Source organism: Panicum virgatum, chromosome 4N (assembly GCF_016808335.1).
Source record: "Panicum virgatum strain AP13 chromosome 4N, P.virgatum_v5, whole genome shotgun sequence".
NCBI lineage: Eukaryota > Viridiplantae > Streptophyta > Magnoliopsida > Poales > Poaceae > Panicum > Panicum virgatum.
The window spans coordinates 28781214-28793302 of NC_053148.1; the positions used below are offsets into that span (position 1 = coordinate 28781214).

Genomic DNA, 12089 nt, shown 5'->3' on the forward strand with positions numbered 1-12089 from the left:
AGGACATCACTACAGCCACCACGACCTACTCTTCCCCCGCGTTCGGGTCAGCGGGGTAGAAGTGGCCGAACACCACTTCCGGCTCACCTGCAACTAGGTTTAGAAAGCACCCTGAGTACAAAAGGTACTCCGCAAGACTTACGCGATTAAATAAACAAGGATCATGCAAGGCTCAAGTAAAAGCTTTAAGGTTAAGTAATTATTGCATAAGCATTAGCTCTCTACACTATCACCTAGCAGAATTAATTAATCTTGCCCAAACCCAAACAATTTTAGTTGATTAAGAGAGTAATACAACTATAACTGTTCATAGCTGTAACACGAACCAAACTCAGCATAAACGATAATCTATGAGGAGTTCATGGGTTAAAGAGCGTGCTCATAACCGAGAGCGCGGCAATTCGAATTGGTTATAACCTTGCAAGGGTGTACTACTTTACCCACACGGCGCGAGGACCATGCGACTCACCCAACCGGCCAGAGTTGGATAAGGGGATACTCGCGTCAACCGTTCCCAACAAGGCTCAACCGTTGAGGGTACGCCCAGCTTGCGCGTGGTGACTTAGTCCCACCGAGGACATCTCTAAATTTTCCTACACATAGTTCCACTCGGGGACCTGCTAAGCCTCCCTGCAAAGCCCGTTGGCCACGCATCTGGGACCGGGCCCCAATGATCAAGTCAAAGAAGGTATTTGGCTTATCCGTTCCATTATATTGGATATGTGGTAGCACGGAAAGGTTCTCAAAACTGACGTCGTCCACTCGGTCCTTAATCGATCCAAGCGGACTATGCCCGTGTGACTTCATTCTCTAGGCCCTAACATTCCGCTCGAATCTCGATACTACCAACTTATACTTGCCCCGGCTCAAGTGCGATCAAGGATAAACAGGTAAGTGTGATACTCCAAACCAATCCTTTCTAGCAAGCAATTTAGTATTCTAAGCAGGACTAAGCATCTAGTCAAATTAAGTAGTTCATTGACTAACAAGTGAACGGTATGGATAACAATTCAAGGAATGGTAATGCAGGAAATCAGGTACAAGAATGCAATACAAATATAACATATCACCCAACATTACCCGGTGAGATAGCTAAACTAAATCAGATTAAATAGGTGCAAGGAATATGCTTAGCTGCTTGCCTGGGTTAACTTCCGACTCGACCACGAACGGGCTCCGAGTTCAGGCTCCACGGACTCGACGGGCTCCACGGGTTCGTTCTCCGACGGTCCGGTCACTAAAATGCATGAATGCGATGCAAGAGTTAAAAAAAATGAACCAAACAAAAGAAATAAATCATGAAACAATTTGAGCATGCAGAGGACAATGCAAAGAACTCATGAAAATTGGTTGTGCAGCAAAAGCATTTTCCTACAAATAACCATAAATATTTTAGCTTTCAGCCACTCTAAAAAAGATAAATCGGGAAAGGCATGCAAACTGAACTAAACAAATCTAAGAAAATTATCTTTGAAACCAGGCAGCAACGCAAGGCTAACAAAACTGGTTTTACTAATTTCTCACTTTCCAGCAAAAAGTTCTATATTAAACCATATTTTGGACAGCAAGCACGAAATCGAAATAAAACCCTAACCAACAGCAAGGAAACATATGAGTAAGTTGCACTACTGGAAACTACACCTTACAAGGAGTCTAACAAAATTTAGTTTGACATTTTTCAAGCAGTACACAAATAACTAAGCAAAAAACTCACTTTTGCAAGATAAATCTATAGATAAATCTACAACAAAGTAACAAGCAAAACAATATTTTTCCTAAGTAGATCTCATCTATAGGAATCCAACAAAACAAGTTTCACAATTTTTGGAGCTATACATGAATTTCTATGGATTTTGCAAGCTTGCTGCTCAGCTAAACAAATAGCAAAACGCTAGATGCACCCGCTGAGCCGGCCCTGAGACCGACAGGCGGGGCCCACGGGCCAGCGGCCCACCCAGGCCGGGTCAAGGCAGGCTGCGGCCTTGACCGCGGCGTGGGCGCGGCCACGACGCCGCGCGGTGCGACGGCGGCGGCGGCGCGAGCCGGTGCGGCGAGGCAGGGCCAGAGCGGACCAGGGGCGGCGCGCACGGGAAAGAGGAGGAGGCGGCGAGCCTCACCGGTGGCGATGCAGGCGAGGAGCGGCGGCGGAGGGGCGGCCCGACGACGCTAGGCGGCGGCGGACCGAAGCACTCGTCGCCGGCCCTGCAGGAAGGGAGAGAGGCCGGGTGAGGGCCAAAATCGGAGGATGACGGCGCAAGGGAGCCGTCTCATTTTTTTTGTTTAACTTTAAATGCCCGAAAAGTATGTTAAACGAACGAATGTTTGAGAAAATTTGACACCATTAGATTCGTCGCACCTTGAAGTATTTTTAGGAATTTTTTGAGAATTTTTCATTTTTTTGAATTCAAATTTGAATTTTGAATTTGGTCCGGTTTGGTACCGGCCCAAACCGGAACCGGACCGGACCGGTTTGACCGGTAACCGATCAAACCGGACCGGTTCCCACCGGTTTTGTAAACCCTGCTCTGGGGTTCTTACTGGCTGCCAAGTACTGCTTTCTGTAGGCTCATCTTCTGAAACAAAAAGCCTTTTTGATCCTTTTATTTGGAACGGAGGGAACTTCATCTAGTCCCAAGTGATGTTTCCCAGGATCACAATCCGTTTCTGTTTCCAGTCTAACTTCTTGTTTGCATAATTACTGTTTTTGCGAACATAGTGAAATCTTAGCTTCTTCTACCAAAGAGTTGGTAACCTAATGTTGTCTTCTATAAAAGGTCAGAGTCTGCAAAAGGTTTACATAATTACTGTTTGCGAGTAGCATCAATGGTTCAGACTAGTCAGTTTTCGTCCAGAAATCTTGATAAACAAATGAAGCTAGAATCAAATCCATCATGTTCATAAACAATGCGTGTTAATTCGTTCGTACACCTATCCAGTTAACTTTCTAGAAATTTATTGTCGTAATACGTTACATGTTTTATATGACGGTTGAACTGACTGATTGAGAAAGTACAATATTATCATTGTTCTTATGTAGTAGGGGCAGTACAAAACAGTCTCTTCCAGATTTTTTTCAATCCATGTTTCCTTCTTGTCCCGCGTGCTGTGTCTGTCCTTTACGATCATTTATGATGAGAAGGAGCTTTCAAGAACTTCTTCATAAGAGATTACTGTGCAAAAGGAGATCCTTTCTCTTTTTTTTTTCTCCTCAAGGGCACAGATGCTGATACGATGATCGCACTAGATGGATGCTACCTTTCCATCTGGCGATCATCTCGCCTTTCTTTACACCTCCCTTGTTAGTACCATGTGCGTGGTTCCTTGAGGAGCTTCCACTGAATACATGCATGATACAGGGCAACTACTTTGCTTACACTTGTCTGTCAAGGATGTCGAGAATTTTTCTTCCTTGAATGCGACTTCGAATTCTAGAAATGTACATATCTGCTAGGCACTCAAAGTTATTTCCTGCACTGCTACATAAAAATATTTGCTTCCACATGCAAGGTGTCACTGCAAAATTTGCCGTTGATTGTCCTGACATTCTTAGCTGAGTAGCTGGCTAACTATCTCAGTCACACGCCATGCGGATCAATCGGCATATGACAATCAACCCAACCATCATAAACAATTGGGTGAACTTTGATCCAAGGATCCCATGCTGGAAAAATTTGGAGTTCCGGATCTGGAAGCCTCAATAATTTATCGTAGAGACAGTGGTGTGTAGATCTATTGTTTTCGAGCCTCTTGATTCAATGTAAGGAGTTCATATTCAGCAGGCCAAATCTAAACCAGTGAAAGTCCTTGCAGTCAATGATTCGGGCAACATATTTTGACCTTGTGCTGTCAATTTATTTTGTTCTCTTTTCGAGTCACAATATGCTAAACCGCGGAATAACTTGTCCACGCAGGCACATCAATTGACCAGGGGATCGCCTACGGGCTGATGCTGATTGCCCTTGTGCTCACCTACATCATTCACCCACTCGATGCAGCCTCTCCATACAAGCTCTCTTCTGAATCCTAATCGTCGATGCATCAGCAGACCTATCTATGCGAGGATACACATGAATTTAGGCAAGGTTGAGGTGTTGTAATTTTGTACGCACGGCAGGTGGCTAAGAACAAGAGTGCTGGTGGTTCTCACCGCTGGCACGATTCTGTCGTTTCTGAAGATAGATGCCCACTCCTATTGTTCTTGCTATGCCAGATTCTATATATGTTTCACTGGATCGTGTTGAATGCCTGTTGCCCTGTTTGCAGATTGCATCAGCTACCGATCATGTGGTTGCTCGTTCAATACACCATGTACAACAACACAAAAGGAAATGAAGCCTGTCGTCAATAGAAAAGAGAAAAAAACAAGCCGCAAAAGAAAATAAAATTAGAAACCGCCGTCCGTGGGGATCGAACCCACGACCACGTGGTTAAAAGCCACGCGCTCTACCACTGAGCTAGGACGGCAACTTTGCTACAAAGTTCCTTTATAAGTTTTTGTTATCCTCACTATAATTTTAAAGTAGGTGTTCAGAAATACAAAATTGAATTCGCCCAGCTTGTCATTTGATAACTTGTTTGCCATGCTGTTAGCGCTTGCTTTAAACCATACAACCCTTTATCTAGTTTGCACATATAACCTGATGTTTTTACCTATTCGTACCTTGGTGGTTCTTTCATTACATATCCTCCTCTAGTCGAGAGTACTCGAATATCTAGTTGGTGAAAAGTCCAATCTCTAGATACTGTAGGAGAATGAACAACAAATCTAACAGTAGCAACCTTAACTGTAATACTATCTCTGTCGTAAAATATAACAACTTTTCGACTTGGTCAAAGTCAAACATTTTCATCTTTGATCAATAATATCTATAAAAATAATTACTTTTAAATATAAAAGGTTACACATTATGATATTTCATTATGAATAAAGTAATATCATTTTTATGTTGTCTATGGCTATGATTTTTTTTGTACCGTCTATAGTTAAAGGTTAAAGGTTTGATCTGAAAAAAAATAGCTATATTCTAGGATATTTGTACATGATCAGAGGTTTCTCTTGTGAGAGTAGTTGCTTAAGAGGGTCGGTTTTCTATTGGCCTAGTATGATTGTTGATTGTTTCTATTATTTACTAAGGGTGCGAGTAATGTGAACTTTAGTAATTTGCAATTGGCACGCGCTGTGTTTATGCATTATATTACCGGTACCAAGCAATGATTGTTCCCGATACACATGTACCCATAGGCTGCACGTGGCTTCCTTGTGAGTTCTCAACGTAAACCTGAGTGCATTTCTAGTCTGAAGAAAGCTCACAAACATTCAAGTTCTGTTCACTAGTAGTGTTGGCCCATTTCAGACGATTGAGGTCTATGTAAGGCATCAAGCCAAAGGGCATCAGGCTGAAATAAGCATAACTACCATATTCTACACCAGGCAATATGGAAAATTTGAAGATCCCATGTCCAGCAGCAGAAATCCAAATCATTGAATTTGGAATTGAAAATGACAATTTCGGACCATGTCCGGCGCCACCAGCAGCAGAAGATCCTAATGCATCGGTCACGTGAATCATCAGTGACATAACCATCAAACAAGTTGCCAACAACAAATTGCATCACACCCGGGGAGAACACAATCAATGTTTCACCTTCCATTATAGAGATTGTTCGATGCACGAACGACAGAAGGCAATACATTAGAACTGGAACAAAGGCACATAACACGAGCATATTGCTAGGTCATCATCTTCCCGGTAGCCGGCAACGTCAGCCCATTGCGTATTTCTGGGTCCAGCTCCTAGCAGTGGACTCATATTTCGCCCGATCACTCTTGTACATGTGAGCAATCTCCGGAACCAATGGGTCATCAGGGTTTGGGTCCGTCAAAAGGGAGCAAATTGAGAGTAGTACCTGAAAACAGCAAGCATGTTTTCTGAGATGATGATGCAACTGAAGAACCAAACTTGAATAGGCTACAGTGCAGGGGCTGATTCCGCTAATCTGTTGAAACAACTAGGTATGGCACAGTTGGCTTGAAACATTTGGTTACTACAAAGCTACAGGAAAGCAGAATAATTTACTAACCTTAGAAACTGTCAATGCTGGGCTCCATTGTTCCTTCAAGATATCAAGACAGATGCTCCCATTGCTGTTGATATTCGGATGGAAGACCTTTGTCTTGAATGCAACCTGCAAAATGTAGCAAATGCTTAGAACATGATAGTCATTTCATATTCAGTTTGACTGGTAGTACGAATTTACATAGGTAAAACCTATGATTCGCAAAGAACAAGGTTGCTCCTCAACACATTAGACAAGGCTAAATGACAGCATAGAGCAGAATGACAAAGTAAAAACTAAAAACAACCAATTCTCAGATAAAGCATTGATGTGGACAAAACTGTAATGTGTTATGGCTAGTTTCAGTGTTTGTTCACAAGCAGAACATAAATGGGGCCAGTTCCAAACTGGTACACACAATTCCTTGTCACTAATTCTAATGGGAATCTAGGACCAATATGGACAAGTTGTGGTACGGAAATGGGCGTCCGGTAACTCATAAGAGTTGACGGTCATAAACAGAAGAAAACGAATTCAAACTGAAATGGGCAGTAATCTTATTCTTATGTACTCCACTACTACAAAACTGTGTACCTTAGGCGGTTTGAATGGGTAGTCTGGAGGGAAGTGAATTGTGACCAAAAAGACGCCGCCGAAGTATGGGCTATCTGATGGACCCATTATGGTCGCTTGCCAGTGGAACATATCTTCCGCGACTGGGCCTGTAAATGGACAAAGACATGCATCTAAGTCAGACTTTGATACTCTCAAACTTCAATCTGATTTTTCATACAAGCAGATGAGAGTTTCACAACACAACTGAAAACAGTGTTACATTATGGGCATACAGAAGCGTGCCACAATGCCATCCCGACGGCAAAGAAAGCACTCAGCAGGTAGGTATGCCCAACCACTAGGACTACCATGGTCCATGGAGTCAACATTTTATTTGAACTTTTTTTTTAAAAAAATTATGTAAACAACAGCAATACTCGCTTGCTCGTGACCAAATCACCTTAATACTAGTTAATAGAGTTCCAGGATGATCCTGAGCGAACTAATACTGAACCTGCACAAGATAGGCAATCCACTAGGAATTGATGGCACGCTGTAACTCTCCTGCTTGATCCTGAAGGAGCCTGTCCATGAGACGAAATGACCACAAGGAGGCCAGGCCCCTCTCCGGATCTTCTAAACAAAATTAGCAGTAGTTCCAACTACATAAACAGATAACCTAACATTCTTTTCCTAATTTTGCACCACCAAGAACTTAAAATATTTGAAAGGGAAAAGTCCGCTTTACACCTTGAACTATCACAAAAGTCCGATTTTCAACCTTTAACTACAAAATCAGATAACAAAGACCATCTAATTGTTGAAACCGAAACCGGACAAATTTAGCTCTTTAGGTAGTTTTGAAGGTGGTTTTCTATTTTGTGAGAATTAAAAATATTCAAATTTAAACTAAGAAAATTCATAACTAATTCATTTTAAATCAAAAAAATACAAAATGGTTATAATTTTTTTTCTAAAATGTAACATATCTATTGGTACCATACTTTTTAGTTATTCAGATCTAATTTTTTTATTTTTATAATATTTAGTTGCTAGTATTTATGTCAATTTTTTTATATAACTAAGATTCTATTCAAATAGAGAATATATTGGTTACATTTTCAAAAAAAAAAATGGTACTAGTTTCATATTTTTCTGATTCAAAATGAATTAGTTTTGATTTTTTAAGACTAATTAGAATTTATTATTATTTTAAAATAATACAAAACCACCGTAGAAACCACTCCAAATTTGTCTGATTTCAACAATTAGATGGCCTATGTTATCCGATTTTTATAGTGGTTGAAAATCGAACTTCGGCAATAGTTGGAGGGTCTAATTTGGAATTCTCCCTATTTGAAATTATTCGTGCGCCAACGACAGGCTTCCATGTGGATCTACACACAGATCTGGAAACTAAGCACGACGACTGGCATCGCACACACGTCCTTGAGCAGGGAAGAACCGATCTCCCATGATGGAAATTTCAAAAAAGTAGAGCGGTAGTAGAACAAGAGGATGGGGCATGCAGAACCGAAACTACCTGCGCTGCAGGAGGTGGGAGGATCCTTCTGCAGGTCCTTGAGCTCCTTGAGGATCCGCTTCGATGCCATCTGCCTCCCCGCCTACTTCTCCTCCCTCTTCTCTCTCCCTTGCGCACGAGCGAAGCAAAGCAACGAAGAAGCCCCAACTCCCGAGCACACCACACCTACCCAGAACCCCCAACCCAATCCGATCGAGAAGCAGGAAGGAGGAAGCGAGAGGGGATCAGCTCGTATAAATACGGGCGTCGGGCGGAGAGGAGGGAGGGAGGGAGGGAGGCGGCGTGCAGGCGAAGAAGGGATTGGTGGAGGAAGCAGCCGGTGGATTCTGGAACCTTCTCGTGGCACGCGGTTTGGTTTGGATTGGATTGGAAGGCAAGGGAGGGACGGCGAAGCCGACGCGAGCCGAAGTGCGTGGCGTTACCCTCAACATCCACCGTCCGTTCGAGATCCAGCGTTCTTCGTTAGCTTGGTCGGCTCGGCTGGGCGGCGCTTCACGGAGGACTCGTTCAACCGCAGCCAGCCAGCCACGACGGCCCACCGGTCAATAGTCGTTCTCGACGCGTTGGGCTCGGCTGCTGACCTTCGCCCGCGGTTTTATTTACAAAAAGAAAAAAAGTCTTATTTATCTTCGGGCTGAATCTACATTTTGATCCTAAACTTGAAAACCAGGTGCATTAACCGCGCATGTTATACATCGCACACGTTGCAGAACGGCGGTCAATCACATGAAGCTTCCACGTGCCGCTCTTGAATTGGAGTCGTCCAATAACGTTTAGACTGAGCAACATCTCACATAGGTCGGCCTACTGCTATACTTTTAAGATCGGTTTAGCCTGATTTGTCTTTTTTCTTTTGCAGATGTTAGCTAATCTCTCTTCGTTTTCTTCTTGTTTATTCTTATTATATTCTCTATTTTCTTTCTTTATTTTTGGTGCTCTCTTTTTACCTATTCTTTTATATACATATCCTTCTTATATTTTTAGATTTTTTGTATTACTTTGTGTCGTAATATAAAAATTTGAGATGTATAATTTATTTGTTCACTCTGTAGATTAAATTATTCGGCCATGTTAACTCATATGTCGTAATATAAAAGTTTGAGGTGTATAATTTATTTGTTCACTTTGTAGATTAAATTGTTCTGCCCAGTTAGTTCATTCTACATTATTATTTGTTTGTTATATATTAATTTTTATTCATAAAAGTAATTGTTCATGTTATTAAAATATTTGTTCCCTATAGCTGAAACTAATTATTTCATATTTAAAAAATATCGTGCAAACATAATCAAGTGTGGTCTTGTTTTGAAAATCTTGTCGTAACATAGATAATGGTATAATCAGAATTTATTTGGATACATATTTTAAAACTTTTAGATTTTTTTAATTTGAAATCTCTTTGCATATGGCTGATATCAGCGATCCCATTTCTCATCCCCTTCGGATGATGGTTCCCACAACCATCACATGAAGCGATCTATAGTCATAGCCTATTTTGGTTCCTTAGACTCACGGTAGTGGAAAATTGACCTCCTTGAGTAATTTTTCTTAGGGTGCATTTGGATGTCAATATTGAAGGGCTTGGCATCAAATTGAGTTCAATACCAATTCAGCCATGGCATTGAAATAGGCCACAATTCAAATTATAATAATATTTGGATGGCTATTACATTCCTGATTTTTCTCATATATCCTCCCTCTCTCACTCTCACGTCCACACCTCTCTGCTCGTCCATGGAGCTCTCGCACCCATCACCCATGGATAGAGGCGAGGGCCCCAGCTCGGCGACGAAGGGGAGCCTCACTACGGAGTCGTCCAGATGAGCCATCCAAGGAGCACAAGGTCGGCGCAACAAGGGCCACCGGCGGAGTGAGGTAGGAGAACGAGGCGCAGCCAGCCGGCGGAGTGAGGTAGGGGAGCCCGACGTGGCCCGCTGGTGGAAGGAGGAGAGAGCAGCGTGGTTTGTTGGCCCACCGGCGAAAGGAGGGGAGGGCGGCGCGTCCCGCCTATAATGGGAGGGGGAAAGTGGCGCGGTTCGCTGACCCGCTAGCGAATGGAGGGGAGGGCGACGCGGCTCGCTGACCTGCCGACTGAAGGAGGGAGGGGAGGGCTACACAACCTACCTGTGACGGGAGGGGTAGGGCGGTGAACCTACCTGTGACGGGAGGGGTAGGGCGGTGTGGCTTGCCAGTCTGTTGGCGGAGGGAGGGCGAGGGTGAGAGAGATACAAGAGGATGTGGAAGAGAATGCCAGCGAACACAGAGGGGTTCGGCTCGGTATTGAGGATGGGGGATGAGGGTGCCATGAATACTAGTTGGTATTGAGCTTGATTTCCAATTCCGAATTTCAGAACATCCAAACAGCTGGCATTCGCATCAGTCAATGCCAATTTCGATTTCCAAGCTCCAATATCTATATCCAAACGCAGGCTTAGTGGTTTTCCACTTTTTCTTTTATATTTATTTTGTATTAATCTCTAAGAAACTATAGTAAATTATAAAAAAATTATTAAATGGAAAATCCAATTTTATTGAATTCCACATGAGTATAGGTGAACATATTATATGATATAATTTGGTAATACATTTTGTTGTACTTTTGGATATATTTTTTGTGTAACTAGTTCATATCTACATTTTTCAGAGGTCCAATATGGTAAAATTTTTATGGTGATCTAATTATTATATAATTGAGCTGTAGTAAAACTTTCATGCTCATTGGATCATGTAAGACTGAGTTATAGATTCAGAAGTTCAATTCCAAGCTATATTAGACTCTTCGGTTGCTCAAGCATATATGATCTAATGAACATAAAATTACTACTACATCTTCTGAATATAATTATTAGCCCACCATAAAATTTTTACTATAATTAGATCACAGAAAATTTAGATATGAATTAATTACAGAAAAGTATATATCCAAAATTAAAAAACATCTTTTTACAAAATTACATCATATAATATGTTCACTACATAGATCTCATTTGGAGTCTAACAAAATTGAATTTTCCATTTTATGTTTTTATTTACTATGATTTTTCAAAAATTAATCCAAAATAAACATAAAAGAAAAAGAGTAAACCTAGTAAGCAAAACCAACTAGAGAGGTTATATATCCGTTAGCGCAAGTCCGAGAAGCCAAAATACCCAGTTTTCAAGTTCAAGATGAAAACGTAAACTCGGCCCATAGTCTAGGGAGGTAAATAGGATGTTTCCTTTAGGAAAGATCATTGCCGCCCACGAGACCTGATTTGAGAAATTTCAACTCAATCCACGTGTCTCACTAAATTTGACATCCGATTCATATGCTTTTTAAAATTTAACATCGAGACTGCTATCACACATAGTTTTGCAAAGAAACCAGATGCATCTCATATGTGCGACATCATAAGTGAAATATATAAAAAACAATGTTCAAAACATAAATAAGTGAATAAATAACTTTATTACACACTCCGTTAAATTGACACGAAGGTTTAAACGTTCCACCGATAACCTAAACGAAGTCTTCGGCAACGTCTTCTTGCAAAAGCAGATGACTGGTGAACGCGTGACATAGTACGATGTTTCCTGTACTCAAATTCATTATAAAAGAATTAAAAGATCTTCAATGTAGCTCAAACATTATATTTTAAGCAAACATGGCGTCTTTCATGCTCTTTTTCATTTTAATGAACGTTGAACCTGTTCATATCTTCGATAAACTGATTAGATCCTTAATTATGTATGTCATCAACACCAAAATCTAATTAGGGGGCCAAATGCACTTACACTTATGTGCCGTCCTCATTGGCTCTCAGATTGAACTAGAAATTGGCCTTCATTGGACCATTTCAGATACTGTCCAAGCTTGGTCCGGTGGCCTACAAGCTTCACTTGCCAGCATATTTACACATCCATCCCATTGTTCATGTATCTCAGCCAAAAAAAA

The 12089-nt window shown here is 41.5% G+C and overlaps 1 protein-coding gene and 1 non-coding gene across 3 annotated transcripts; both read right to left on the bottom strand.

The window, feature by feature from the left end:
• Positions 1-4392: 4392 nt before the first annotated feature.
• Positions 4393-4464, bottom strand: TRNAK-UUU. Its single transcript has one exon. It is a non-coding gene; the product is annotated as a tRNA-Lys (tRNA).
• Positions 4465-5540: 1076 nt separating this feature from the next.
• Positions 5541-8503, bottom strand: LOC120670031 (ubiquitin-conjugating enzyme E2 28-like). Of its 2 annotated transcripts, none has more exons than XM_039949998.1 (4): positions 8156-8494; positions 6652-6779; positions 6082-6186; positions 5541-5997 (listed from the first exon to the last, which is right to left on the bottom strand). In XM_039949998.1, exons 1-4 carry the CDS (start codon positions 8223-8225, stop codon positions 5764-5766), a joined length of 537 nt encoding a protein of 178 aa, XP_039805932.1. In that variant the 5' UTR covers positions 8226-8494; the 3' UTR covers positions 5541-5763. The 2 variants fall into 2 exon arrangements, with proteins under 2 accessions (XP_039805932.1, XP_039805933.1); XM_039949999.1 differs by having other exon boundaries at positions 5542-5907; positions 8156-8503.
• Positions 8504-12089: the final 3586 nt, after the last annotated feature.